Source organism: Anomaloglossus baeobatrachus, chromosome 2 (assembly GCF_048569485.1).
Source record: "Anomaloglossus baeobatrachus isolate aAnoBae1 chromosome 2, aAnoBae1.hap1, whole genome shotgun sequence".
Taxonomy (NCBI): domain Eukaryota; kingdom Metazoa; phylum Chordata; class Amphibia; order Anura; family Aromobatidae; genus Anomaloglossus; species Anomaloglossus baeobatrachus.
In genome coordinates, this window is record NC_134354.1 from 434,610,310 (window position 1) to 434,634,909 (window position 24,600).

At 41.6% G+C, this 24,600-nt stretch overlaps 1 protein-coding gene across 2 annotated transcripts in view; it reads left to right on the top strand.

The window, feature by feature from the left end:
- Positions 1-24,600, top strand: part of USP32 (ubiquitin specific peptidase 32) — a 391,424-nt gene that overhangs the window by 318,539 nt on the left and 48,285 nt on the right. For both annotated transcript variants that reach the window (XM_075336246.1, XM_075336247.1), the window contains exons 25-27: positions 12,654-12,765; positions 16,164-16,375; positions 21,165-21,349. In XM_075336246.1, coding sequence (XP_075192361.1) covers positions 12,654-12,765; positions 16,164-16,375; positions 21,165-21,349 — 509 coding nt within the window. The remainder of the gene's footprint in view (positions 1-12,653; positions 12,766-16,163; positions 16,376-21,164; positions 21,350-24,600) is intronic.

Sequence of the window (24,600 nt, forward strand, 5' to 3'; positions counted from 1 at the left end):
CTGCTGCTGTGATAAGGCACAAGAGATTTCACTCTGCCGTGCCGATCACATGACCGGCCGAGAACCAGGAAATGCAGGAGGCCGGAGCTCAACCCCGAGGAGGGGGACACAGACAGGACAATGCTGGAGAAGGTAAGGAAAGTTTATTTTACTAAAAGCAGCAGCATGGGGCGATATCTAACACAGGGAGCTGTGTTCCAGCAATAGTGGGCCGTGTGCCGCCACATGGGGCCGTGTGCCGCCACATGGGGCCGTGTGCCGCCACATGGGGCCGTGTGCCTCCAATAGTGGGCCGTGTGCCAGCCACAGTGGGCGTGTGCCAGGCATAGGGGACATGTGGCATCACTGGGCCATATCCAGATTCAGAGGGCTAATTTTAGGATGGGGGGGGGGGCTATGAGGGACATATACCCTATATGATTTGTTAGACGGACACTGGCATTATAAGACGGACCCCATTAAATAAAAAATTCTCTATTCCTTCACCAAATTTGGGGGTGCGTCTTATAATCAGGTGCGTCTTATAAAGCGAAAAATACGGTATCTATCGCTGATTCATCCAAATTGCCGACTCGTTATCAATAGTGTTCCTACCTATTGGACTATAACCACTCTCAAGTTTTCACCCATGCTATGGTGACAAATATTCCTAGCCTAAAGACTTACCAAAATACGTGGTAATTGTAAAAGGGCTTGTCCTCTACTCGGACAACTCCTTCTCAATGACTATATATCTGCCTTATAAAATAATAAGTTATACTCGCCTAAGGTGTGGACGCTGTTCCAACGGTGTTGGCTCGGCTTTGCTGGGGCTCTATCCTGGGGCTGCTCTTTCACTACCTCTGGGTATCTGATTTGTCTGAAGGAAGAAAAAATGAAGCAACAACTGATTGGGTACAGGGATCGTGTGACATAATGTCACACAACACCCAAGAGTGCTGACTCTGACATTGTTGGAGCGACACCCGCACCGGAGTTGAGTATAACTGATATTATATTAATTGAGGAAAACTCATTAGTGATTGAGGAGGAGTTGTCAAACCTGTGGACAACCCCTTTAATGTGATTTTCCTTTTAATGTGGCGACCAGTGAAGTCATTTGTCCCTGAAGTCCCTGATTTTTCCATTTTTTTTTCTTATCGGTATTTGTAATGACCATATACAATATCGCCTGTAACACTTGTAGTTTTCTAGTCATCACAGTTTTGCTCTTGTTAAAATTAATTGGATCTTTACGCTTGCTCAATTTTTCTGCTTTCAACACTTCAAGAACTGGATGTTCTTTTGCTGCCTAATAAATCACACTCTCTGACCAGTGCTTTTGTAACTAGATGACCTTGTTATTTACTTCTCATTTTCGTATTTTAATGTACAGTATATGCTGTGGTTAAAGGGGTTTTCAATCATTTTTTTTAAGAGACTCTGTAAGGACTTTTTTGCTCTGTAATGTGAAGCTGGCATGCTGTAAGAGTTAACATACAGTTTACAGCCAGCCATCTCTTATTTCAAAGTGTGTTTTTGTTTACCTGGGAAGTTAGTTTAACCCCTTAACGACCGTTGATACGCCTTTTAACGGCGACAAATTAGGGTACTTTTTCCGATCCGCCGCTTTTTAACGGCGGTCGGAAAAAAGGGTCTAGCGCCCCCCAGAGTCAGAAAATTTCCGGGGTCTCAGCTGCCGCGGGGGTAGCTGAGACCCTGGAGATCATGATTCTGGCCGGTTTTTCCGGTCCCCGCTCACCTGATGACCGGTATACACCGTATACCGATGATCAGGTTACAGTAAATGACCGCGCCGGTAAAAAATCATTTATCTCCCATCTGGCATGAACAAACATGTCAGATGGGAGATAAATGTCCTCCCCCGGTCCTCTCCGGTCCCCCGTTGTCGCTAAAGTGTCCCCCCACCCCCCCCTTCCTCCCGAAAATCCAACATGGCGCTGCACATACCGGCGCGCACAGCAGCGCGCCGGCCGCATTTCCCCCTTTCCTATGGTTTCTGTCGCATGTGCTATGACACATACGACAGAAACCTGCTCCCCAGGCCCTGCCAAGTCACCCCCTATCCCCACCCCGGTGTTCCCCGGTGTCATACATACCTGTTAGCTCTGATCCCCCGCGGCCCCCTCCTCCTTCACAGTGCACGCCGGTCACATGTGCAGAGCGCGGCTGACAGCTTCCTGTGTCTGTGACTCAGACGCTGGCTGCTGCTGCTTGCACAGTCTGTAGCTGTGACCTGGGGAGGGTGGGTGCAAATTCTTTGCACCCACTCTCCTCAAATGGATGGTCTGCACTCCTAGAAAATGGGGGATACGTTCCCTGAACGTGCCCCCCATATTCTAGAAGGTCCAGAATCGCCGCGGGACTTTCACAATGGATTACAGCAGGGACTTGATTTTTTTTTTTCTTTTCAATAAATTGGCCAAAGAGGGAATGTTTTTGGGGAGTGTTTTTTCAAATTTTTTTTTTTTGTTGTCAATTTTTATTATTACTGTCAATTAGTTATGTCTGGTATCAAATAGACGCTGTGACATAACTAATTGCTGGGCTTGATGCCAGGTGACATTACACATCTGGTATCAACCCCATTTATTACCCCGTTAGCCACCGCACCAGGGCGCGGGATGAGTTGGGGCGAAGCGCCAGGATTGGCGCATCTGATGGATGCGCCACTTCTGGGGCGGCTGCGGCCTGCTATTTTTAGGCTGGGAAGAGTCCAATAACCATGGCTCTTCCCACCCTGAGAATACCAGACCCCAGCTGTCAGCTTCACCTTGACTGGTGATCTAATTTGGGGGGACCCTATGTTTGTTTGTTTTTTTTAATTATTTATTTATAAATAATTTAAAAAAAAAAAACAGCTTGAGGAGTCCTCCAAATTGATCACCAGCCAAGGTGAAGCTGTCAGCTGTGGTTTGCAGGCTACAGCTGTCTGCTTTACCCTAGCTGGCTATCAAAAATAGGGGGGACCCCACGTCATTTATTTTAATGATTTTTTTTTCTTTTTGGGCTAAATACAAGGCTAGGCACCCTTTAGTGCCACATGAAAGGCACTAAAGGGCGCCAGCTTAGAATATGCAGGGGGGTGGGACGTTATATATGTTTGACATCTATCCATTCATCCATTGTAGCATTTTAGGCTATGTGCCCACAATCAGGGTTTGTAGCGTTTTGGGCGCAGAGTGTTTTCCCTGCGTCCATAATGCTGCGTTGTGCAGTAGAAGCACAGTGGAAGGATTTTTAGAAATCCCGTGCCCACTGTGTTTCTTTTCTCCGCAGCATACACTGACCTGTGGCGCAGCTTCCCGAGCCTCAGCATGTCAATTTATGCTGCGGAGATGAGTTTGCTCTGCAGGTAGCATAGAACTAAAGTCCACAGCAGCCTGAACCCAAATTGTGGGCATGGGCAGCTGTGTTCTCCCGTGGACAACACTCACATCTCTGCAGGAAGGCTGACACTGTGTACTGGACGCCGTGTCGCTGGATCATGGCCACATAGCCTAAAAGTGAGAAATTTGTTGCTACAGCAACATTTTTGTGAAGTACCTTTGGATTCAAAATGCTTAGTATACTCCTGAATAAAATCCTTGAGGGGTCCAGTTTCCAAAATGGAGTCACTTGTGGGGGTTTCTAATGTATAGGTACCCAAGAGGCCCTGCTAATGTGACATGGTGCGCGCAATTTATTTCAACTTTTCCAAAATTCAAATGGTGCTCCTTCCATTCCAAGCCCTCCCACATATCCAAACAGAGGTTTTTGGCCACATATGGGGTATCCCTGCGCTCACAAGAAATTGGATAACAACCTGTGGGGTCCACGTTTTGTTGTTGCCTCTTGAAAAAGTGAGAAATGTGATGCTAAAGAAACATTTTTGTGAAAAAAATGAAAATTTTCAATATGGCAACCTAAGCTTATCAAATTCTGTGAAGTATTCGTGGATTCAAAATGCTCAATATAGACCTAGATAAAAGCCTTGAGGTGTCTTGATTCCAGAATGGGGTCACTTGTGGGGGGCCTCCACTGTTTAGGCACTTTAGGGGGCTTTCCAAATGCGACATAGCGTCCACTAATTATTCCAGCCAAATGTTCAGTCAAATTGCACTCCTTCCCTTCCAAGACCTGCCGTGTGCCCAAACAGTTGATTTCCACCACATATAAGATATCACCAAACTCAGGAGAAATTGCAGAATACATTTCATGGTGATTTTTTTCCTGTTACCCTTGTGAAAAAAAAAGCTACCTGGTTGAAGTAACAATTTTGTGGTAAAATTTTATTTATTTATTTTCATGGCTCAACGTTATAAACTTCTGTGAAGCACCTGGGGGTTCAGGGTACTCACCAAACATCTAGATAAATTCCTCGAGAGGCCTAGTTTCCAATATGGGGTCACTTGTGGTTTTTTGCTGTTTACGTACCTTAGGGGTCCTCCAAATGCAACATGGTGCCCGCAATCTTTTTCAGCCAAATTTCCTTTCCAAAATTCAAATATTGCTCCTTTCGTTCCAAGCCCTCCCATTTGTCCAAACAAAGGTTTCAGACCACATGTGAGGTATCACCGCGCTCATAAAAAAGTGGGTAACAAACATTTGGGTCAAAGTTTTGGAATTACCTCTTGAAAAAGTGAGAGAATTGATGCTAAAGCAACATTTTTGAGAAAAAAATTACAATTTTCAATATGACAAAGTAACGTTATCAAAATCTGTGAAGTACCTGTGGGTCCAAAATGCTCAGTATACCCCTCGATAGAAGCCTTAAGGGGTCTAGTTTCCAAAATGGGGTCACTTGAGGGGGGTTCCTGCTGTTTAGGTACCTTAGGGGATCTGTAAAAGCAACATGGTGCCCGCAATCTGTTTCAGCCAACTTTGCTTTCCAAAATTCAAATATTGCTCCTTTCATTCCGAGCTCTCCCATTTACCCAAAGGTTTCTGACCACATGTGGGGTATCGGCGCGCTCATAAGAAAGTGGGTAACAAAGTGTGAGGTCCAATTTTTGGTGTTACCTCTTGAAAAAGTAAGAAAATTAGTGCTAAAGCAACATTTTTAGGTAAAATGTTAATTTTTATTTTTTTTCATTCCACATTACTTTAGTTCCTGTGAAGCACCTGAAGGGTTAATAAACTTCTTGAATGTGGTTTTGAGTACCTTGAGGGGTGCAGGTTTTAGAATGGTGTCACTTTTGGGTATTTTCTGTCATCTAGGCCTCTCAAAGTCACATCAAATGGGATGTGGTCCCTAAAAAAATGGTTTTGTAAATTTTGTTGAAAAAATGGGAAATTGCTGATGAACTTTGAACCCTTCTAACTTCCTAACCCCAAAAAATTTTGTTTCAAAAATTGCGCTGATCTAAAGTAGACAAGTGGGAAATGTTATTTATTAACTATTTTGTGTGACATAACTCTCCGGTTTATGGGCATAAAAATTAAAAGTTTGAAACTTGCAAAATTTTTAATTTTTTTGTCAAATTTCAGATTTTTTCACAAATAAAATAAAAAAATATCATCCTAAATTTACCTCTAACATGAAGCCCAATATGTCACGAAAAACCAATCTCAGAATCACCGGGATCCATTGAAGCGTTCCAGAGTTATAGCCTTATAAAGTGACACTGGTCAAAATTGCAAAAAATGGCCTGGGCATTAAGTACAAAACTGGCTTCGTCCTTAAGGGGTTAAGCCACTTAGCTTTATTGTTAGGGGATCTGTGCATCCTATGAGCTGATTAGCAGCTTCTACCTATGGAAATGTACACTGAAAGCCTGATGTGTGTTTGGGCAGCTTGTAGCGCTCTGCTACGTGTTAAAAATAATATCTTTCACTGTCAGAACGACTGCAGCCAGCAACCAAATTGATACATCATTAGATTCAGAATCTCTTTGCCTACATTATGCTGCTCTTAGGTGAGGTAGCAAATACCTGCTCACAGATTCTCTTTAAATGAACAAAGCAAAGAACATAATGAGGGAAAAAAAGAATGTAGCAGTATTTATTTGGCTTGCCCATCAGTACATGAAATGATAACTTCATGTCCATTTAACATTCAAAAACAATAAAAAAAACAAACCCTATAACGCTGTTTTTGTAGCCTCCCATTTCTGAAACAACACATTTAATCTCCTACATTTTTAAGCTTATTTTTCATGACAGATTTCCTTGGATTGTTTGCAAATAATGGTGCAGACAGTGAATAGTTCATTCCTCTCTGACCTAATCATATTCAAAACAAGCAAGAGCTCTAATTTTATTATTTACAATTGGATTATAGCACTCAGTATATGCGCTGACCTGTTAGTTTCTTATTTTGATAAATGTCTTTCCTTCACTGGCTGTAATACGTAATAATGGAGATGAGTCATTCTGTGAGAGGAATACAGAGTGCAACAATTTAACACTTTAAGGCCAACGTTGCATCTTTTTTGTGTTTTTGGTTGCGTTTTAAACTGCACTGTCATTGATAAAATGCATGCATTGTGCTTCCCCAGCAAAGTCTGATAAATCAGAAACTCCATGCGTACGTTGCTTTTTTCGCCAGTGTTTTCTTTGACAAATATTTGTCAAAATCATTCACTAAAAAAAAAAACAGCATGTCACGTCTTCATTGCGTTTTGTGAACATTTTCCACCCATTGAAATGAATGAGGTGTGTCAAAACGCAACCAAAATGTTTATCTGTGTGTTTGCACTGCCTTTTGGTTGCGTTTTGGATGCATTTTTTTCAACAAAAACACAGGTCAACAACTTTTCTCCATTTTCTCTCTCTCGCTCGCGCTCGCGCTCTCTCTGTCTCTCCACTTCATATTCACCGATACGGTACGGCATGGCTGTCACGGTGTCTCCTGCTTCTGAAAGTGCCGACTGCTCATTAGACTCATTTCATATTCACTGAACTCACTCATTAAGCTCATTTCATATTCACTCCTTCCCCCATCCACCGGCGCCTATGATTGGTTACAGTCAGGCACGCCCCTACGCTGAGTGACAGCTGTCTGACTGCAACCAATCACAGCTGCCAGTGGGTGGGTCTAAATCGTACAGTACAATAAATAAAAAATGATGTGCGGTCCCACCCCCCTAATGTTGATACCAAGCCAAAATAAAGCCTCAAAGCTGAGGGCTGGTATGCTCAGACTGGGGAGACCCACTTTATTGGAAGCCCCCCAGCCTAAAAATATCAACCAGCAGCCGCCCGGAATTGCCGCATCCATTAGATGCGACAATCCCAGGACTTTACCAGGCTCATCCTGATTGCCCTGGTGTGGTGGCAATCGGGGTAATAAGGAGTTAATGGCAGCCCCCTTATGACTAATCTGTAAGTGAAAGTACATAAACAGGAACACCGAAAAATTCTTTATTTGAAATAAAAGACAAAAAAGCCACCCTCTTTCACCACTTTATTAACCCCTCAAACACCCCTCCAGGTCCAACGTAATCCACACGAGGTCCCACGACGCTTCCAGCACTGCTACATCTGATACTCACAGCGAGTGTCATAGAACAAGACTGCCCGCTCTGAGCGCCACGCAGCAACTGAAGTGAATCACTTTATCAGCTGAGATGTAACTCAGGTTAGCCACTGCCACAGCTGGAGTCCTCCACCTGTGACAGCAAATTACCCAAGTGACAGAAGTGAGCCACGCGATCTGCGGTGACGTCACTCAGGTGATTTCCGGTCATAGCTGGAGTCCTTAACCCGTCCCGCAAATCAGGCTGTGACACAGAGACAGAGCCGCGCGATGAGAATGAACTCTGGTGTACCTCTGACGTCACAGCTGCGGGCCCCGCACTACTGCCTGTGTGCAGCACTGACGTCAGAGGTTCACCCCAGTTCATTCTCATCGTGCGGCTCTGTCTCTGCTGTCAGCGGACAGTCGTGCTCTTCAGTGCTGCTGTGACAGAAATGTAGCAGAGCTGAATCGCTGTGGGACCTCATGTGGATTACTTCAGACCTGCAGGGGTGTTTAGGGGTTAATAAAGTGGTGAAAGAGGGTGTTTTTGTATTTTATTCCAAATAAAGGATTTTAGGGGTGTATGTGTTTATTTACTTTTACTTACAGATTAATGATGGGGGCGGGTTCTCAGACAACTGCCATCACTAATCTAGAACTTAGTGATTGCTGTAGGCTGCCATTAACTCCTTATTACCCTGATTGCCACCTCACCAGGGCAACAGGAAAAGCAGTGTCCAGCGCCAGAATTGGCGCATTATATGGATGCGCCACTTCTGGAGTGGCTGTGGGCTGCTATTGTTAGGCTGGAAAGGTCCAAATAACGATGGGCTTTCCCACCCTAATAAATATTAGCCCCCAGTTATCTGCTGCACCTTGGCTGGTTTTAGACAAATAGGGGGACCGCACGTCATATTTTTTTTTTTTTATTCAAATAATTAAAAAAAAAAAAAAAAAAGCATGACATTTTCTCTATTTTTCATAACAAGCCAAGGTACAGCAGACAGCTGCTGCTGTTGTTCCTGTGCTGGATATGAAAAACGGAGGGGGGGGGGACATCACGTCATATATTTTTTTTTACCCCCCCCCCCTTAAAAAATTAGAAAAACAGCTGTCAAAACTAGCTATCCCTCTATCAAGCTATTCTGTTATTTCTTTCTATCTATTCTATGCTTTTTCTTATTATCTATTCTATGTGTTCTTTCTATTTTTTATGTTCTTTCTATCTAATATTCTGTCTATTTTTCTATCCTAGCTATCTATAGTTACATAGTTACTTAGGTTGAAAAAAGACCTAGGTCCATCTAGTTCAACCTTCCTCCACCAGTTCTACATTTAGTCACGAAGTCATTTATAACCAACAATGTTTTGTGTACTAAGGAAATCATCCAGCCCTTTTTTAAAAGCTGTTATAGTATCTGCCATTACTACCTCTTGTGGTAGTGTATTCCACAGTCTGACCGCTCTAACTGTAAAGAACCCTTTCCTATTTAGGTGTCGGAATCGCTTTTCTTCCACTCGCAGTGAGTGCCCCCTGGTCCTTAGTACTGTCTTTGGAAGAAATAAGTCATGTGCCAGTCCTTTATATTGACCACACATGTATTTTTACATATAAATGAGATCTCCTCTGAGACGTCTTTTTTCTAAGCTAAACATATCTAACTTTTTCAACCTGTCATCATATGGGAGGCCTTCCATTCCTTGTAATAGTCTAGTTGCCCGCCTTTGAACTGACTCTAACTTCTGAATGTCCTTTTTAAAATGTGGAGCCCAAAACTGGATCCCGTATTCCAGATGTGGCCTTACAAGTGATTTATAGAGGGGTAACAATACGTTGGGATCACGGGATCTAATATCTCTTTTTATACACTCTAAAATCTTGTTTGCTTTAGCAGCTGCTGCTTGACATTGAGTGCTGCTGCTCAGCTTATTTGTAATGAGAATACCCAAGTCCTTCTCCTGTTCTGTAGTCCCGAGTTTACTTCCATTTAATGCAGGGCTGTGGAGTCGGAGTCTCGGAGTCGGAGCTCATTTTGGTGGAGTCGGAGTCGGTATAAAATGCACCGACTCCGACTCCTAAAATATATAATAAATTGGGGACAGGAGTGCAATGCAGAATGTGCTGAATATTTTACTAAATAATAACATTTAGTATAATGCTTATATTTAAGTGAAAAATTTATTGTAGTACAATGTGAACATCAGACATTTAATTGTTTTTATGATACAATAATCAAGATATTTGGATAGAACATAAACTATTTATTGGAATACAACTTTAGAACACAAAAAACTAATAAATTGTAAATATGTAATATATATATATATATATATATATATATGTGTGTATATATATATATACAGTGTATATACACACACAAGATATATATGTAATCTACTGTATATTACATAGTGTATTACATATTTACAATTTATTACAGTTTTTTGTGTTCTAAAGTTGTATTCCAATAAATATATTTTATGTTCTATCCAAATATCTTGATTATTGTATCATAAAAATTATTAAATGTCTGATGTTCACATACACATATTCATGTACTACAATAAATTTTTCACCTAACTATAAGCAATATATGTAGGAGCCGGAGTCGGAGCCGGAGTCTGAGTCGGTGCAAGAGAATTTGAGGAGTCGGAGTCGAAGGTTTGGCTTACCGACTCCACAGCCCTGATTTAATGTATACGCAGCTATAGGATTACTCCGTCCTAGGTGCATTACTTTACATTTATCAACATTAAATCTCATTTGCCAAGTATCTGCCCATTGTGACATCTTATCCAGATCTTTTTGTAATATTGTACTATCCAGGTCAGTTTTTAATATCCTACATAGTTTGGTGTCATCGGCAAAGACTGACACTGTACTATCAATCCCATCCACAAGGTCATTAATAAAGAGAGTAAAAAGAATCGGTCCAAGCACAGATCCCTCGGCACCCCACTGCTGACTATAGCCCATTTAGAGAATGTACCATTTATGACTACTCTTTGTTTCCTATCTTTTAGCCAATTCCTTACCCAGTTGCATATTGTGTCCCCTAGTCCTTGCTTCTGGAGCTTTAGTATAAGGCTATTATGTGGTACAGTATCAAATGCCTTTGCAAAGTCCAAATAAATCACATCAGCTGCATTACCAATATCCAGGTTTGAACTTACCCCCTCATAGAACCCCAACAGGTTGGTTAGACACGACTTATCTTTCATGAATCCATGCTGTTTGTCAGTTATCATATTATTTTCTGCAATATATTTTTGCATGTCATCCCTTAAAATGCCCTCAAAAACTTTGCATACTACTGTCAGGCTTACTGGACGGTAGTTGCCTGGATCTACCCTCTTACCTTTCTTAAATATCGGTACCACATCAGCAATCCTCCAATCCTGAGGCACCAACCCTGTTACAAGTGAGTCTAAAAAGATGAGATACAGCGGTCTGTCGATTACGGAGCTCAATTCCCTCAATATTCGTGGATGAATACCATCTGGCCCTGGGGATTTGTCAATGTTTAATTTACTCAGACGTAGGCGTACTTCATCTTGTGTTAAATTAATTATATCGGGTGGTGGACTTTGATTTTTCACTTGTTGAATGATCCCTGGTACAGTCAGTTCCTTGGTGAATACAGATGAGAAATGCCTATTTAATATCTCAGTCTTTTGTTTGTCCTCTATAACTAACTTGTTATTATATTTTAAGGGGCCGATACTATCCTTTGTTTTCCTTTTGGCATTAATGTATTTATAAAAGATTTTGGGATTTATTTTAATGTCATTGGCGATTTTTGTTTCAGTAGCTAATTTTGCTTGTTTGATTTCTTTTTTACATTTCCTATTGATATCTTTATACTCCTGCAATGCTATTTCTGTATTCTCAGCCTTTAAGATTTTAAATGCCCTTTGTTTTTGTTTTATTATACTTTGTACAGTCTTATTTATCCATAGTGGCTTCTTTTTATTCCTGGACATTTTATTACCAGAGGGTATACGTTTTTTACAGGACTCTAGTAGTATATCCTTAAACTTACCCCATTTATGTTCGGTATCCCCAGTTACCATGACGTTGTCCCAATCTACACATTTAAGCTCTTCCCTTAATTTGTTGAAATCAGCTTTCCTAAAATTCCAGGTTTTAGCATTTCCCCTTTGAAATGTTCTATTGAATATTATGTTGAAGCTTACCATATTATGATCGCTGGTGCCCAAGTGCTCCCGGACCTGTAGATCTGAAATTGTATCCGTATTGTATAATCTATCAATTATCCTATCCTACCATATTTTATTTAAAAAACGCACTGACAAAAACGCATCAAAAATGCATGCGTTTTTACCATGTATTATGTCAAACGCAGTGTTTACAGTTGTTAAGTCTGGCAGAGGGTGCATTTTTTTTGTCAACCCAAGAACGCAGTGTGCGGCCATATACCCTAACGCTGCTTGGCAAGACCTGATTATTGGTAATATGCCATGCCTGTCATTTTTGTGATTAAGTATGGGCATGCCTATAGTAGGAATGACTTTATTATAGTGTCACGATAGCAATCCATACCAACATAGAGCACTAAATGACCGTATCATCTGTCTGCATTCAGCCTTAAACTGAATCTGTCAGCAGGTTTTTGCTATGTAATCTGAAGACAACATGCTGCAAGGGTTAAAAGAGAAAATACAGGCATGCCTGCCTTGTCAAGGTCTGATCTTTTGTTTATTTACTATAATTATTTGAGCAGCAGGACGTCTCAGACTAATGCAGTCCAGCATGCCCCATCCTTTGACACCTCACTGTCAATGTACAACCTCTATAGAGAGCCTGCTGTGGACGGATATTCTGTGTCAGAGCTGCACCCAATAATCTAAGTGATACATCGTCGGATTCAGGATCTCTTTGCCTATATTATGCTGCTCTAAGATGAAGTAGCAAAAACCTGTTGACATATTCCTTTTAGTCATAGTAAGGAAATATTGGAAGAAGGAGGTAGGACTTCAAATGTGTTGCCAACATGTTTAACTAATACAAGTTTTTGCAATAAACATGTAGTATTGCAGCCTCCTTCCAATATTTCTGCTCTTGTGATCTGATCTGCTGGGGATTATCTACAACGAAGATTTAAGGCTTCACCAGTCAGGAATTTGAGTGTGGTTCGTACTGCGAACTATAGTAAATCATAGCATAATCTGATTGTTTTTCTTTTTGTAGAACTTTCCCCAGGATAACCAGAAAGTAAGGCTGTCAGTCAGTGGTTTTCTCTGCGCTTTTGAGATTCCAATTCCTGGCTCTCCTACATCCGCAACAAGCCCTACTCAACAAGGTATTTAGCTTGTCTGTGTACTGTACATTTGTATTTGTGCTGCTCTTGGAAGAAAAAGAAACAGGCCTTTTCTCAATGTATTGTAGGCGGGGTATATGTAAGTCTAGACTGTTGGGCACAATTTGGGGCACCAGTCCTCCCTTTATAGCAATAATGAATGTTTTTGCAAAATACATTTGGTTTAGGCACAAGAGCTCAGCGCATATTGCAAAAATGTATTCACTTGATTCCATTGACCCAATGAATGGTGTTTCTTTTTAACATCACCCATTACATGGAAACAAAATGGGAGTAGAGCCAAGTAAATACTATTCCAAGATTTGGACATACAATTGCTCCATTTTAGTTTTTGACTCTATTGGAGGTGTTTTTGTTTGTTTTTGTTTTTCTTTTAAGAATAGTTTTTTTCAAGTAAAGTGATAACGCACAGTTCATTAACATCATCTACTTTATTTGTAAATACAATTGCTTTCCAGAATTTCCAGTTTTGAAAAATTGTTATATCATTCCATTCATTATCAATTCTAATTAATTTATTGTGTGATTGCCTATATAGCGACCTCATATTCAGCAGAACTTATATCATCATCACTGTCCTGATAGGGAGTTTAGGTCATGAATCGAAATCTGAAGAAACCAGAGCACCCGGAGGAAACCCATGCGAATACATTGAGAACATCCATATTTCCTGTTGTCCATGGTGGGATTTGTTGCAAGGCAACTGTGCTAACCACGGAGCATCTGGGTTTTAAATTATGAATAAATTATTTTTTTTTCCCTCAAATGACAGATTGTAACGTAGTTGTTGTTTTGAAGATGAACTTCTATTTTCCAGTGCTGATTAACCATCAGATAGACCCTGTAGTCAAGGACATAGAAGTAACTTGAAGGTTCTGGGCATCAAAGTCTATAGCTAGTGTGACACGACTGTAGATTCTCTCATCTGAGAGAATAGTGTTGATCATTTTAATGACACTCTCATCAAACTCTGATCAGAGTTTGATCCGAGTGTTGGCATAATGTGATCCAATTCAGATGAGAGTATCAGAGCACACTGCAAGGGGAAAATGGAGAACAAAATTTCTCCATCTTCTCCATTCTGTTAGTCTGTGGTATCGGACTGCACTCGTATGTCATCTGAGTGCAGTACGACATTTTCCATCCACCCATAGACTCGCATGGGCTAGTCTCGTCCGATGCTGCAGGGGTTTTTTTGTGCATAATTGGCTTGATAAAAAAAAGACGTTGATCAGCACTGCCATATTGAATAACATTTGTCCCGAGTGCTATCCAGTAAAAAATTGTATAGCACTCGACCAATTATTACGGTATTGTAAGTGAGCCCTATAACAGGGTCCCCCACTAACTGTGTCATGTGTATTACTGCTATCTGTTTACATGGCCGTTGCGTCCCCCCTTGTCTTTTGGTCCTAGGTGGAAAAAAAAATCATGTAAATATTCAGCCAATGATAAACAAATGTCTACCCCCATAATAGCCTGTGTATGTTGTCAGGCTTAGTGTAGCATGAATCTAGCTTTGGTTTGTAGGGTGCTATGGTGATTCGGTAATGAGCACTTTACTTTAAACCTGAACAAGGTTACATCTTCATGTATGTTCTCCATGTGTTTGAGTGATTTTCACTCTATATGTCAGTACTGTAGTGCTCAGGGGAAAATCTTTTTGCAGATAGCGGCTAACATTACATCATTTGCGGTTAGCTTTCTGATTAGCCCTGTAGAGTCCATGAAATGATTAAAGAGGTTCAAACCACCAACCCCTTATCATAACTACTCAACCCTCTTCCTCTAAATCAAACTTCTCCACCATGACAGAAGATAATGTTTCCACTCTACTCTGAAGATCACATCTCACCACCTGTGCATTTGACCCGCTCCCTTCGCACCTCATCCCCAACAGTAGAGAAAAAGAAAATGAGGAGGGCACCGCTAAAACAACATCCCCAATATTACCGCAGTCCTCATCCTGACCCTAACCCATCTCTTCAACCTATCACTAACAACTGGTGTATTCCCTTCATGCTTTAAACATGCTTCAATCACACCCATCCTCAAAAAGCCCTCCCTTGAAACATTCTCTGTGTGTAGCTACTGCCCCATATCACTTCTCACCTGCGCCTCAAAACTACTGGAACAGCATTTCCATCTTGAACTGTCCTCCCAACTCTACTCCTGCTCCCTCTTTGATCGGCTACAATCTGGCTTCCAACTGCATCACTCCACCAAAACAGCCCTAACTAAATTCACCAATGACCTACTAACTGCCAAAGCCAAGCGATACTACTCTCTCCTCCTCCTAGACCTGTCTTCTGCCTTCAATACAGTGGACCACTCCCTACTACTACAGATTCTGTCATCTCTAGGCATCACAGACTTGGCCCTATCTTGGATCTCTTCATACCTAACCGACTGAACTTTCAGCATTTCCCATTCTCTCACCACCACCTCATCTCGGCCTCTATCTGTCGGGGGCCCCCAAGGTTCAGTTCTTGGACCCCTGCTGTTCTCCATCTACACCTTCGGCTTGGGACCGCTTATAGTCCCACAGCTTTCAGTATCATCTCTATGCCGATAATAAGCAGATCTACCTCTCTAGACCTGACATCACCTCCCTTCTAACCAAAATCCCACAATGTCTGTCTGCTATTTCATCCTCCTTCTCTGTGAGATTACTGAAGCTTAACATGGACAAAACAGAATTCTTTATCTTTCCTCCGCTCTCTCAACTCATCCAACAAGCCTTTCCATCAAAGTTGATGGCTGCTTACTCTCCCCAGTCTCACAAGCTTGTTGCCTCGGAGTAACTGTAGACTCTCCTCTATGCTTCAAGACAAATATCCAAGCCCTTTTCACCTCATGCCGACTACAACTCAAAAATATCTCCTGGCTCTGTGCTTTGCTTAACCAAGAATCAGCAAAAACATTGATGCATGCTTTCACATCTCCCGCCTCTGCTACTGCAACCTACTGCTCTGTGGCCTCCCTTCCAACACTTTTGCACCCCCCCCCAATCTATCCTAAAATCTGTGGCCCTATTAATCCACCTGTGCCCTCACTTTGCCCTGGCCTCGCCACTCTGCCAATCCCTTCACTGGCTTCCCATTGCCCAAAGACTCCAGTTTAAACCACAACCTGTCTCCTCAATACATCTGTGACCTAGTCTCCCAGGACCTACCTGAACGCAACCTCAGATCCTTACAAGATCTCCTTCTCTACTCCTCTCTTATCTCCTCTTTCCACAATCGCATACAAGATTTCTCCTGTGCCTCCCCCCATGGAAAAATTGGTGCTATAATAATAAATAATAATAAAACCATAATATATATTATTAGCGATGCAGTTTTAAGGAGATCACACTGAGTTTGTTCTTAAATTTGCAGATTCCAGCACAGTGCCATCATCTAATGGACCACAAAGTCTAATGCCAAATGGAGGACTGAGTCGGCCGCCAGTAATCCCAAATGGGATGCCAAATACTGTAGTGCCATGTGGGACCGAGAAGACCGTGGGAAATGGAGTACTCAATGGCCATGTCTCTGTCCATCCAGATGGCCCTTTTATAGGCTATATCATTGCTATTCATAGAAAAATGGTAAGATGACACGTTATACAAGAATAAAATACTACTTCCCCTGTAGTATTATATCGTGGCCATTCAATTGAATTGAAATACTTCTAGTACAAACATAACTTAGGATAACTGAAGTCCATCAAAATGGAAATATGGCTGTTCATTCTAGTGAATGGTCCCAAGTTCAAGAGACTGCACCTTTAATAACAAATACAGTACAGAGCAAAGGTTTGGACACACCTTCTCATTCAAAGTGTTTTCTTTATTTTCATGACTCTAAAAATTGTAGATTCACATTGAAGACATCAAAACTATAAATGAAAACATGTGGAGTGAAATACTTAAAGTGTGAAACAACTGAAAATATGTCTTATATTCTAGGTTCTTCAAAGTAGCCACCTTTTGTTTTGATTACTGCTTTGCACACTCTTGTCATTCTCTTGATGAGCTTCAAGAGGTAGTCACCGGAAATGGTTTTCAAACAGTCTTGAAGGAGTTCCCAGAGATGCTTAGCACTTGTTGGCCCTTTTGCCTTCACTCTGCGGTCCAGCTCACCCCAAACCATCTCGATTGGGTTCAGGTCTGGTGACTGTGGAGGCCAGGTCATCTGGCGTAGCACCCCATCACTCCTTCTTAGTCAAATAGCCCTTACACAGCCTGGAGGTGTGTTTGGGGTCATTGTCCTGTTGAAAAATAAATGATGGTCCAACTAAACGCAAACAGGATGAAATAGCATGCCGCTGCAAGATGCTGTGGTAGGCATGCTGGTTCAGTATGCCTTCAATTTTGAATAAATCCCCAACAGTGTCACCAGAAAAGCACCATCACACCACCTCCTCCATGCTTCACGGTGGGAACCAGGCATGTAGAGTCCATCCGTTCACCTTTTCTACAAAGACACGGGGGTTGGATCCAACGATCTCAATTTTGGACTCAGCAGACCAAAGCACAGATTTCCACTGGTCTAATGTCCATTCCTTGTCTTCTTTAGCCCAAACAAGTCTCTTATGCTTGTTGCCTGTCCTTTAGATGAGATAACTGTGGAAAGATAAGGCGCAAATAGGGTCTTACCCGGTAAACACGTGGAAGTGAATACTGGCAGGTACACTCACCTGGTTCGGTTGTGCCAGTCACAACCCCTTTCTAAGCATGTAAATCACGATATGATAGTGTGGGAGGCAGCGGTCCCGCGGTGAAGAGACAGTTCAAAAAGTATTGGAAAGCAGGTTGATATACCGCGCCACACCACAGGAGTCAAAAAATGTTAATCGTAAATCCCTTATATATATGTACATTGTCCTGAGGAAGGGGACGGATATGTCCCTGAAACGCGTAGACCTGTGAAAATAAAGAAAAAGGGATTTACTATTAACATTTTTTGACTCCTGTGGTGTGGCGCGGTATATCAACCTGCTTTCCAATACTTTTTGAACTGTTGCCTGTCCTTAGCAGTGGTTTCATAGCAGCTATTTTACCATGAAGGCCTACTGCACAAAGTCTCCTCCTAACAGTTGTTCTAGAGATGAGGTGTGTCCAAACTTTTAATCTGTACTGTATATACATATGTATCTATATAGATAGACAGATAAATAGACTGACGAGCAAAAATGTAACTATATGAGGAACGTTTGGTTTTCAGGCTCCATATCTCACCATCCACTATCGCTTCAAGCGTGAGACTACCTTCATTTTATAAACAATCATCTTGGCTATCTCATAGATAACTTTGACTTGAAACTTGCCTTAGTTATGCAGATTATTGTCATGTCACTGCATTGTTACTGCTTGGTTTCTAAAAATCTAAATTTTAATTATTAGTTTGTTAGTATTTTGTAAATCCACCTTTTGATTTTCAATACGGACTGAATCCTTCTGAGCATGCTCTAAATCAGATTCCCAACCATGTCTCGATCAAAATTTGATCCCAGGTCTCCTTTACACGTTTCTATTGTTGGTACATAGGATATGTATACATGTTTTGCTTCAACTCTACCCACAAGCGTTTTATTGGGTTGAGGTGTGGAAGCTGTGGGGGTCAATCCAGCACATCTATTGCATTGTCATTGAACCATTTCTTCGTTAATCTCAACATATGTTTCAGGTCGTTGTGCTGCTTGGAACACTATGTCTTCCTTTTCATACCCATAGTACTAGAGTGTATGAAGTAACTTGTCTTGTAGGATACTCACATATAGGTAAGCACTGAGACCACCATCGATCCTGGTCAAGTATTCAATGCCTTTGGTTGTGAAACATCTCCATATCATCAGGCTTCTTCCACTGAACTTGATGGTTCCTTCCGTTTCTCGATCCGTAGCCTGTTTTTCCCTAGTTTCGTCCAGACACGTTTGCATTGATCAGAGCCTAGTCTATTGACTTTAGTCGAATTGCTCCATATTACCTGTTTCCAATATTCTACTGTCCACTTTTTGTACTTTTTTTGCAAAATGAAGCCCATGCTTCTTATGACAATATGGAAGGCTTCTTCACTTTTTTTCGGGCTGTCATTCCAAACTTGTGTAATTTGTGTTACACGGTGCTTACAAGGACGTCTGTGACTCACTATTGCGAAGCATACGAGCCACCATCTCTGCCTTGTTTGTCGTGCCAGAACAGATAGACCTGGTGATGAACAGACTTGTTGACTCATATAATTGGCACGGACGTCCACCTCTTGGTTTTTGAATGGATATACTGACTTAATTTTGTATTCTTCCAACAGACATCTCACTCACGTTATGCAGTTTGGCAACTTTCTTGGCTGAAAGACCACGATTGATGAGCTGGATGTTGCTCTCTTTCTTTACTTGGGAGATCTTCTTCATGGCTCCTCCTTCATTCAAACAATGACCTTTCACCTAAGTATCAACCTAATAACTCACTAAGCTATTAGGGATTATTAGAACAGGTTTAATTTTGTAGTATTCATGAAGAAAAATATTTTTCTACCACCAGGTACAAAACAGTAACAATGCAGTGGCATGACAAGAATCTGCATCATAACTAATCATATTCTAAATAGTTGCAGTCACGTTTATGTATGATATAGCCAAGATGATTGTCTATAAAATGATGGTAGTCTCACATAAGCAGCTGTAGTTGAAGGTGAGATATGGAGCCTTAAAGTCAAAAGTTCAAAGCATTGTTATCCTTTTGCTCATCGGTGTATATGTACAGCGGGTGAAATAAGTATTCAACGGGTTACCATTTTCTATTAATTTCTCACCAGATGTCGGTAAGAACCAATCCAATCCACACAGGCAAAGAACTCAAACCATAGATGTCTTTAAATTAAGTTATGTGTAATAAGGGAAAAGGTATTGAACACATGAAGAAAGAGAAGTGCAAAAAGCAATGGAAAGTCATGACACCAGCTGAAATGTATCAGTAATTAGAAAACAATCCTGACACTGAAAAATAATTGTTCAACTGATGGTAAAAAGGTGTCTCATGACCAAGGTGCCACACAAAAAATAATCTCATGATAGGTAAAACCAGTGAGCTATCTCAAGACCTTCACAACCTTATTGTTAAAAACTGATGGCATTGTTTACAGAAGAATTTCTAAACTACTGAAGGTTTCAGTGAGCACTGTTGGAGCCATAATCCAGAAGTGTAAAGAACATCATTTCACCATAAACTGGCCACGACCATGTGTTCCCTGCAAGATTTTAGACTTGAGGACTGAAAAGAAGTATCAGAAGAGTTGTCCAAGAGCCAATGACAATCTGTGGAAAGCCTCAGAAAGACCTGGAATCAGCATATACAATTGTTTCAAAGAAAACAATGAGTAATGCTCTCACCCTATATGGCCTGTATGCACACTCACCACACAAGATTCTATTGCTGATTAAAAAGCATGTTCAAGTGCATTTAAAGTTTGATCAGCATTTAGCCAAGTCTGTGAAATACTGAGAGAATATCACACCAAAAACAGTATACCAACAGTGAAGCTCACAAGGTGCAAACATCATGGTATGCGGCTGTTTTTCCACTGGCAAAGATAATTTACTTGAATACTTGAAGGAAGAATGAATGGACAAATGTACTTTGACATTCATAATAAAAGTTTGCTGCCATCTAATAGGATGATGAAGATGAAAAAAGGTGGACATTTCAGCAAGACAATGATCCTAAACGCGCAACCAAGGAAACTCTCTGTTGGTTTCAGAGAAAAAATAAAAGCTGTTAGAATCGTCCAGCAAGTCACCTGACCTAAATCCAATAGAAAATTATGAAAATAACTAAACCTCAGAGTTTATAGAAGGAGCCCATGGAACTTTCAGGATTTGAAGAGTGTTTGTGTGGAAGGATGGGCCAAAATCACACCTGAGCAATGCATGCGACTCCATGCATTTCTTCATACAAAAGGTGTCTTGAAGCTGTCATCACAAAGAAAGGCTTTATGTACAAAGTATTACATAAATTTGAGTAAGTGTTTGCAATACTTTTTCCCTGTCATTTCTCATTATTACAGATCACTAAATGTATGACCATCTATGGTTTGCTTTCTTTTCCTGTGTGAATTGGTTGGGTTGTTAACAATATCTGGTGAGAAATTTATGTAAATAGAACCTTTAGAAATATATTTAATTAGAAAATTGTTGATGTTTTCAATACCTATTTCACTCTCTGTATATATTTAATAATTGCATTTGAATTTATACTAAGTCACAGAAGCATAAAATAATTTTGTTCTCATTGTGTTATAGTGAGTTCCTTTTTTGGCTACTTCTCCATTATAGGCAGAATTGTATTAGGAATTGTATCTAGATTATTATTAACTATTGTTGATGTTCCCTGCTTTTAGATGAGAACCGAGTTGTATTTTCTGTCTTCTCAAAAAAATCGCCCTAGCCTATTTGGGATGCCTCTAATTGTTCCATGCACTGTCCATACCCGGAAAAAGGATTTATATGATGCGGTATGGATCCAGGTCTCCAGACTTGCAAGTCCTCTTCCACCTCAAGAAGCAAGTAATCACGCACAAGACTGGTATGTTCACATAATATATATTGTACATAAAGTTCATATAATCAGGAAATGATAATTCGTCTCTTTGGGTTTTTAAAAAGTAACTGAACGTTTTGATTTTTTTTCCCATCAAATTTATTTTTAATGAAAAGTTCTAAACCAAGGACAGTAGTTTTCAAATCATGTATCTAGACACATTACATATATGCAAACGTATACTGTAAATATAGAAATCTGACAAGTTAGGGATAAGAACAATGTATACTTGGCTATGGACCATTAAACTAAATTAATATGTAGTAATAGATGTAATAGCGCTTCCTTCAATCCGGGACTCTGTAAATGAACTCTATCTGCAGGTCATCGACAATTGGCATAGGAGGATAAAGAAGCTGATTTTTACTGAACATCTGTAGAAACTAGTATTTGAGTAATGAAGGTGCGGGGGTTGTGAGCTGGTATGATTACTTATTTTTAGAGCCCAGCTGATTCTATGGTTTTGCACATGAGAAGGAGTTACATACAAAATACAGATATAGATTAGAGTAACTGAGTATTGGTTTTTCTATCATCAGCCCTGTATGAAACTTCATATAAATGGCCTCTGAATCCCAGCTTTTCCCCAGCCTACTTACCTGCCTACAGCTGTATTAAAGGGACCCTGTCTGCTTCCACATGTCCCCCCAAATTGCCCCCCCCCCCGTTTTTTTCTTCCACTCTTTACATAGTTTCAAGCAAGCCCCTATTGGTGGATTTTTGCTTAGCAAATTCCCCTAAAATCATTTTTATAATCTGCCAGCTCTATGATAATTAGTGGGAGACTGATCATGGGGAACACAATGACTCCTCTACTACATGTCCCACTAAGGCGGGCTTCACATCAGCGGTATTCTGCCGCAATGCCGGATCTGGCACAAATGCATTTCACTTCAATGCATTTCCTAATGACTTGCAGCAAGTTTCCAGTCACATGCGGTTGTGTATGACGCACGCAACCACATGTGACCGGAACTTGTCGCAAATCCATAGGAAATGCATTGACGTGAAACGCATTTGTGCCGGATCCGGCAAGAATACCGCTGATGTGAAGCCCACCCTTGGAACATGTAGTAGAGGAGTCATTGTGTTCCCCATGACCAGTCTCCCACTAATAAAGTTATCATGTCTCAATGGGTGTGAGTAATATGATTTGCAGGAGCAATGTCACCTTCATGTATTTGCAAATCTCTGCCTCCCTGAGAAAGCACAGTAAGCTGGGTCTATGCACCCTTGTTTAACCCCTTCACGACCCATGACGTACTGGGTATGTCATGGACCGTGTGAGGTTAATCCCCGCGGCCTCTTTTTGTGTCGAGACTCCTAACATAGGCTCCACGGACGTTTTTGATTTGCATATTTCCCAGGGGGCAATGCACCTAGGATTTCACGGTCTTGAGCATCCTCGTTGGCTGCCGGCAGTGTTTCTCTGGCTGGTCTCCCCGAGATCAGTGATTGGTTTGTCTTGTTGGTCTGCTAGGCATTGCTCCCACCTGGCCAGAATCCTACTCCACACTGATGAGGGGCAATACCCCGAAACAGCTGTCTGTGGATGGATACCTGGCCTTGGTATTTCCCTTGTCATATCTTTAAACTTGTCAAAGAGTTGGATATTGAATAAAAGGGCCACTTAATATGGTGGTTATGGTGGTCTCCTAAAAAGAGCCATTCCTTGGCTAGGTCCTTCCCGGAGGGATATCTGGCTAGTTTTCTGTGTCGAGACTCCTAATAGAGGCTCCGCAAACGTTTTTGATTTGCATAATCCCCGCGGCCTGCCTGATTTCAACAGCTGACGTGTGCCTGCTAGTCGCAAGTGGAATCGCGTTCCACCCGCGACTATTAACCCCTTACATCTCGCTGCCAAAATCTGGCAGCGAGAAGTATATGCGCGCAGCCATAATGATAACTTACATGCCCCATCGGAAGTCACGTGACATGATCACAGGACTTCCGGTGGTTGCCATGGTAGCACAGGGTCATGTGATGACGCCTGTAGCTATCATGAGTCACTTTCTCTCAATGCCAGCAAAGTGTCGTGTTTGAGCAGAAAACAGTTTTTCTCCAGATCTCATCTGTGATCTGGAGAAATGAAAGAGCGATCAGACTGCTGATTATAGCCCCCTAAGGCAGTCATGGCGAACCTTTTGCAGGCCGAGTGCCCAAACTGTATCCCTAAACCCATTTTTTTTTCCGAAGTGCCAACCAATCCTATTATGTAAATAATTGATTGTAACCTTACCTTTGCAGTCTTCTCTTCTCTTCAGCAGGGGGCATCACACTCATGCGTGTTTACCACACATTGAAGCTGAGCCCCTGCCCTTTCCAGACACAGCAGTTGGATTGATCTTTCTGGAAAAAAATTGCAGCATATTAGACACAAGGGATTTTAGCGTTGAATGCAATCAGATGTCACCCTGTAATCCACATCTACATTTCAAAGTCTGAACATCCTGAAAACCCATAAAAACGTATGAGTTGCTCCCCTCCCCTTCATTGTGTAGTTATGTCCCCCTTCCTGGCCACTTCCTGGTAAACATGTCCCCCATCCTGATATGTATTTCCTACATTCTGGTATATTTGTCCCCATCCTGGTAAATATTCCTCATCCTGGTAAATGTACCCCATCCTGGTAAATGTACCCCATCCAGGCATTGTACCTCATTCCTGGTAAATGTACCTCATCCAGGCATGTTCCCTTATCCTGGTAAATGTCCCCTTTCCTGGTAAACGTACCCCATCCTGGAAAAATGTACCCCATCCTGATAAATGTCACCCTTCCTGCTATATGTTCCCCATCCTGGCAATTTTCCTCATCCTGGCATGTTCATGTACCCCCATCTTTTCATGTTTCCCCCCATCCTGGTAAATGTATCCCCCATCCTGGTAAATGTACCCCATCCTGGCATGTTCCCCTTCCTGCTAAATGTACCCATCCTGGCATGTTTCACCCCATCCTTGCAGCCATGTTTCCCCCATCCTTGCAGCCATGTTTGCTCCGTGCTCTCCATGTATGCCCCCGTGCTCTGTATGCCCCCGTGCTCTGTATGTTTGCCCCCGTGCTCTGTATGTTTGCCCCCGTGCTCTGTATGTTTGCCCCCGTGCTCTGTATGTTTGCCCCCGTGCTCTGTATGTTTGCCCCCGTGCTCTGTATGTTTGCCCCCGTGCTCTGTATGTTTGCCCCCGTGCTCTGTATGGTTTGCCCCCGTGCTCTGTATGGTTTGCCCCCGTGCTCTGTA